The sequence below is a fragment of the Talpa europaea genome (genome assembly GCF_964194135.1).
Source record: "Talpa europaea genome assembly, chromosome: 4".
Classification (NCBI taxonomy): Eukaryota; Metazoa; Chordata; class Mammalia; order Eulipotyphla; family Talpidae; genus Talpa; species Talpa europaea.
The window spans coordinates 45,810,299-45,816,298 of record NC_140070.1 but is presented as its reverse complement, the minus strand read 5'-3'; the positions used below and the strand labels follow the sequence as shown (position 1 = coordinate 45,816,298).

General features: G+C 58.3%; 1 protein-coding gene across 2 annotated transcripts in view; it reads left to right on the top strand.

The window, feature by feature from the left end:
* Window positions 1-389: 389 nt before the first annotated feature.
* Window positions 390-6,000, top strand: part of RAB6B (RAB6B, member RAS oncogene family) — a gene marked incomplete at both ends in the record, with an annotated part of 54,523 nt that continues 48,912 nt past the window's right edge. For both annotated transcript variants that reach the window (XM_084231052.1, XM_084231051.1), the window contains one exon: window positions 390-459. In XM_084231052.1, coding sequence (XP_084087178.1) covers window positions 390-459 — 70 coding nt within the window. The remainder of the gene's footprint in view (window positions 460-6,000) is intronic.

Genomic DNA, 6,000 nt, shown 5'->3' with positions numbered 1-6,000 from the left:
AGGAGGGGGCGGGAGCCGAGGCGCGCGGCTCGGGAGACGCTCCTCCGCCCCGCGCGCCGTCCCTGCGCCCGCTCCGCCCGCGCCTCGCTGTCCGCGCCGCGCCTCGGGCGTCCAGAGCGCGCCCCGCGCCCCGCGCCCCGCAGCTAGCGCCGCCCGCGGCAGCCCAGCCCCAGCCCCAGCCCCAGCCCCAGCCCCAGCCCGCCTCCTCCTCGCCGCCGCCGCCGGACACGCAGCCGCAGGCCGGGCCGGGACGCAGCTGGGAAGTCAGGGACGCGCGCAGCCAGCCCTTCCCCCTCCAGCTACCGCACCGCCGGCCGCCTCCCCGCGCCTCCGCTCCCCGCCCTGCGCCTTCTCTTTCCTCCTCCTCTCCCGGCCCCGCTGCCAGCACCATGTCCGCAGGGGGAGATTTTGGGAACCCACTGAGGAAATTCAAGTTGGTGTTCCTGGGGGAGCAGAGCGGTAAGTCACCCCGCTTATTTTCTTGGCTTGGCGCCTAGTCGACCCCCCGCAGCCAGAGCCTTCGCCCCTCTGGGACCCCGGGCCCCGCCTCGGGGAAGCCCCCGGGAGCCGGGTGGAAGGGAAGGATGAGGATGGGGATGGGGAGGTCGGGGCCGACTCGGGCGGGGCTGGGCAGGGGAGGGGCCAAGGGTGAGGACGCCGGAGGCGCCGGGGTTAGAGGTGGGGGAGAGGGTGGGATCTGGAGTGGGAGTTAGGGGTGCAGGTGGGGCGCGGCGGGGAGGCCGGAGGGCGGCGGCTCCCTCGCGGCGCCGGCCGAGGCGAGGGCTCCGGGCTGGCTCGCACTGCGGCACCGGCTGCGGGCGACCACGCAGGTGGCGGGGCGCCGGTGGGGGTCGGGCGTCTAGCCGCCCCCCGCCTCGCTGCATCAGAGGGGTCCCCAGGCGGACCCTGCCCGGAACCTCGCGTGATTTGCGGCACTTGCAGACCCTGGGGCCGACAGCCGCGGAGGGAAGATCGACACCTGTCTCCCCTGGAAAGAGTGTGCAGGCCGGCCATGGGGGAACAGGGCGCCCACCTCCCCTGCCTAATGTCTGCCCGGGCTCAGAAGCTTCTAGACCCGCAGCCCCTTCAATGGCTTGTGTTAGCATTTTGGGGACCTAGGGGCTTGGGCTCTGACAGCGAGGGTTTCTCAATTCGAGGCAGATTTGGGGGATGGTATGGGGGGCGCCTCTCGCCAAGAGGCCGTATTGCCTGGCGCTGGGCAGAGAAAAGGACCAGGTGACACGCCCTGCCTGGCTTCCCAGCACCCCACCCGAGAGCGTTGGCGGAGGATTCTTCCCACCCCCACCTACCAGCCGCCCTTCTTGGGGGAGGGGAGGTCAACGTGGCTGTCGGCCAGGGGCGGGGGGAGGGGTAGAGAAATGGCTTCCTTGCTGCCCAGCTGCCTTCCTGGGAAAAGCATCACAGAAACCCAGGTTGGTCTCAAGGTGGGAAGATCAGATGGAAGACCACGGACCCCTCTGACACCTGTAGGAAGGAGTGGCTCTCAGAGCATCTCTCCAGAAACCTCTCACGGGAACTGCAGAGGCAAACTGAGTCATGACCAGGTTTCTGCCTGGGTGAAGGTGATACCTGGGAGCAAGGCCCCCAGCTCCAGCGAGATCTAGTCCAGCTCACCTGGTTTGGTGCCTGTCTGTTCAAGGGACCAAGACACAGGCAACCCGGGGGTACCTGGTGGATACAAGGAGCAGTGCCCCTGTGGTGTGTGTGTGTGCAGGCTGTGGAGGTGACATGCTGCTGCTCAGAGAAAGGTGTTAGGGTGGGCAAGCTGTAATATGCGCGTTGGGGCCAGGCTAGGCATTCCAGAGCAAGATCACTCAGCCCGCTGACCCTGTGTTCCAGACTCTGGTTTCTGATCTTAGCAGATTTCCATTTTCAGAGCAACTTTTCCCTGGCCAGAAGGAATTTCCAAGACCTTTCCATTCTAGTACTGGTCTTACTGGGCCTGGAGCCCTCGGGGAGAACTCTGCAAGGATCAGTTGACCCAGGAGTTGGAGTCTGCCTGTGTTGCCTCCAGCAGATTTTGAGGCCTCTCAGCCTTACTTTCTGTCACTGTAAAGTGGTTGCTTGAGGGCAGGTCTCTTAATCTTCATGTTTCCTCAGTGCTTCTCAAGGGGCCTGAACCCTGGTAGGTTCTGAAAAAAGCATTTGTTTATTCCAAGGATGAACATGCTTCGGGACAGGTCCAGGGGGTTGTTGAGGAGAATGTCTATGGTGAGGCTGGGTGAAAACTCTGGGCTCTGTCAGAATCCCTGATGGGTGAGGCTCCTGCTGAACCCTCTTGGCTCCTAAAATCACAGAAGTGAGAACTGAAGACGTGAGAGATGGAGTCCCCACCTGCCCGTTTATGGTTATATGGGAAGTCTGAATCCCAGAGACAGGGAAGGACTGGCCCAGCATCCCGTTATGGCTTCTTAACACTTCTGATGCTAGAATCCAATTGCTTGTAGTCACTAACCTGTCATTGGGAATTAAGGTGACCTTGAATTGGGGAAGCCAAGAATTGGGGACCCTCCCTGAGGAATGATGAGGGTTGCCACTCCCTGGCTAGGCTGTGGCTGGGCTGTGAGCTGGTGGGAATGCTGGATGACTTGGTTGGAGGCTAGGTTCCAAGGCTGGACCCTGGGAACATGGTCTTGAGGGACGAAATGCACTGCTGTCAGTGAGACTGAGTATTGGAAGCCCTCAGGCCCTGAAAAGCCTCCTTCCACATTGTTGTGGCATTAGTGGATTGGATTGTTTACCTTGGATTTTACAGAGCTTTGGGGGTCTCTCAGGTAGGGAAGATGTGCATCCCTGAGCCTGGTGGGGGGGGGGGATTACCACCTCAGCTGCTGCTTCCATTTTGCCTCACGCAGCTTTGCATGTATTGGTCCTTTGTGTCAGCAGCCTCTGCAGCCTATGCAGTGGAGGGTGCCTCTGGGGTCTGGCTCTCACCCCCACCCTAACTCCCCCTTCCTGTATGACCTACAAGGTCCCTTACCTGTACATGGGATGGCTTAGGCCAGCTGAGCTGGATGGAGCCTGCATAAACTGAATCCCCTGGGAAGGGGTCACAGGAAGGGATCGGGAGGATGTGACCTTTTCTTGTTTCCTGTGCCTGCCATAGAGATAGCATCTCTCTAGGCCAGCAGATGAGAGCAGTTGAGTTCCAAAGAGTAGTATAGGGCCTGGAACAGTGATGAGGAGGACACCCTGGGTGGGCCAGATAATCCCAGGGGGCATCAGGCCTTCAGAAAAATTCAGGGACTTATGCTGAGTACAGAGCCTTGAGGAGCCACCTTCAGCCCATGAGCGAGTCCACTCCTCCCTGAAGCAGAAAGACTGCTGTCTCCAGCCCAGGGAATACTGGCTGATTGACAGTGTCAGCCTGGCAGAGGGAGGGTTGTGGGGAGAGGGCTATGGTGCCAGGATGAGGGGTTTCCTTGCAGTAGAGAGGCTGTGAAATCCTGCACATGCTCAGATGGCTCTCTTGGCTGGGTGGCCATGGCCTGTGCTTACAGCAGTAGTAGGGGCCAGGGGGGTGATGCACACCAGTCCCGAGTGAGGCTCTTGGCAGCACCCAGAGAGGGCAGCCATGAGCAGGTGTCTGAGGAGGGAGTGCTGGCCTGCAGGCACACGTCTTTCTCCTGAGCCCCAGTGGCATTCTGTGGGACTGGGCTTCTCCTGACCCTTCTCCGTGTGTGGGGCTGCGAGGAGGGGTGTGGAATGTGTCCTGTGCTTGCTCTGGCTTCTTCTTCTTTTTTTTTTTTTTTAATATTTATTTATTTATACAAGCACTGGGTACAGTCAGAAGCGCAGGCGGGAGGGTGAGAGAATTCACCAGAGCCAGAGCGGGGGGCAGAGCAGGCAGAAGGACTGAAGTACACTGCTGAGGGGCGCAGCGGGCGGCAGGAGAGGTCTGCGCGCCATGTGGGACCCTCGCCCAGCGGCCGGGGATCGAACTGGCGCTGCTGAGGCTGCTGGCAGCTTTTCAACCCAGCGCTCAATCGCTGCGCCACCGGGGAGGCCCTCTGGCTTCTTCTAATCTCCCTTCCCTGAGACTCCTTCAGCTGAGCAGGAAGACTGATGGACATAAGTTGGGGCTGCCTTCCCAGGCTGAGGCCAGCAGGCCAGCTTCCCGCTCAGCCCAGCCAGGCCCCTGTGCCTCCCTCTGCGGTGCTGCACCCTGTGAATTGCATGCCCACATTTGTGCTGGGCAGTGACCCTGCGGGCCGCTGCCTGTGTCATTTAGTCACTGTTCACGTTCTCCTTCCCTCCCATCCCGCCCTGCTCCTGTGAGCATCTGTCTGTTTAATCAGATCGCTGAGTCTACCCCTGCCCTGGTGGAACTTATGACCCACGAGGGAGCGTGGACATCTGTGGATATAATTATGGGAAAGGTCTACAGGAGCTGTGGCAAGAGAAGAACAACTGCTGTCCAAGCACATAGATAGCGGGGCGTCTGATCCACCTTTTGGGGGCAGGTGTCAGAGGTGGCTTCTAAAGAGGAGTGGCTTCTCTAGGCAGCAGGCTAGTACGCCTTGTCTTTGGGTTGAATGCAGGAAGTAGTCTTGCAAAGCCCCTCTAGACAGCTGTTTGTTCTGCCTCCTCTGGAGAAAAAGTATGTGGGGAGGGGTGGTGGAGGATGATGGTGATTTATTTATTTATTTCTACAAGCACTGGGTACAGTCAGAAGCGCGGGAGGGTGAGAGAATTCACCAGAGCCAGAGCGGGGAGCAGAGCAGGCAGAAGGACCGAAGTACACTGTTGAGGGGAGCAGCGGGCGGCAGGAGAGGTCTGCGCGCCATGTGGGACCCTCCTCCGGTGGCCGGGGAGCAGCCAGGGATCGAACCGATGCTGCAGAGGCTGCGGGCAGCTTCACAACCCAGCGCTCAACCGCTGCGCCACCGGGGAGGCCCGATGGTGACTTTCAATGTCCTTTCTTGCTAGTGCACGGTAGGGACTCCCCCCCCCCACCCCCCCCGCACTTTCATCCCATTCCCCAAGGGCCCCCACTGTCTGGAGGGCTCACCTTTCTGCCCCTGGTCTGGCCAGTCTGACCTCCTCCCTCCCACCCGCCACAACCACCCAGGGACCTGTTTGCCAGCCTGGATGTTGTGCCTGAAACCCATCCCAGGGTGTTCTCCTTCCCTTCACCTCTCAGACCCCCTCAGTGGCATAGCTTTGTTTTTGAGCATTTAAAAAAAAAAGTCACATGCTGCTCCATGACCTCTTAGTTGTCTTACTCAGGATTTTTAAATTTTATTAACTTCTTTAGGTACAAAAACCATAACTGAATTTTAAGCCCCTTAAGGAAAATTTAAGCACCTTAAGAGGACTAGGTCTTAGTCATCTTTCTCCCCTCTCTGTCTGCAGATTTGTGCTCATTAATATCTTGATTTGAAAATGATGAGATTATCCTCACTCTTCAGGATTTGCTGATGGCACATCAGTTGATTAAAAGTGAAAGGGTCAAGGCAGCTTTGAAATCCTGACACCTGCTGCTTTCTGAAGCCTGAAAATTTTACCAGCAGCAGCTCAAGACTTACAGACAATGGGCTCGTTAAGCCTTGGTCTTGCCCAGCTCACAGGTGCACTTGGTCAGTCCATCTCTCAGAGCCTGCATTTCTTCCTTCCGCACACCACCCACTCGGGTCAGAGCAGAGGTGGAAAGGAAGGACACCCTTCCAAACCCAGTGCCGTCAGAGCTCGCTTTGCGACCTGGTCTAAATCACCACATTGCCCTGGGCCTCTACGCTCCATCTTGCTTTCTCTTATTCCAGTTTCTTGCCTGCCTCAGTGGCTGGATTGAGAGAGGGAACCTGGGATATTGGGCACAGATCCAGAACCTTTATTTATTTAGAGAGATGTGTGTGAGGTGAGGGAGAGGCAGGAAGACAGACAGACACCAAGATGAGAATTAACCTATACTTGGTTTAAAAGAGAAGTGACATCCACAATGCTGGTAAGAGACAGGAGAACTAAACAGGAAAAAAAAAG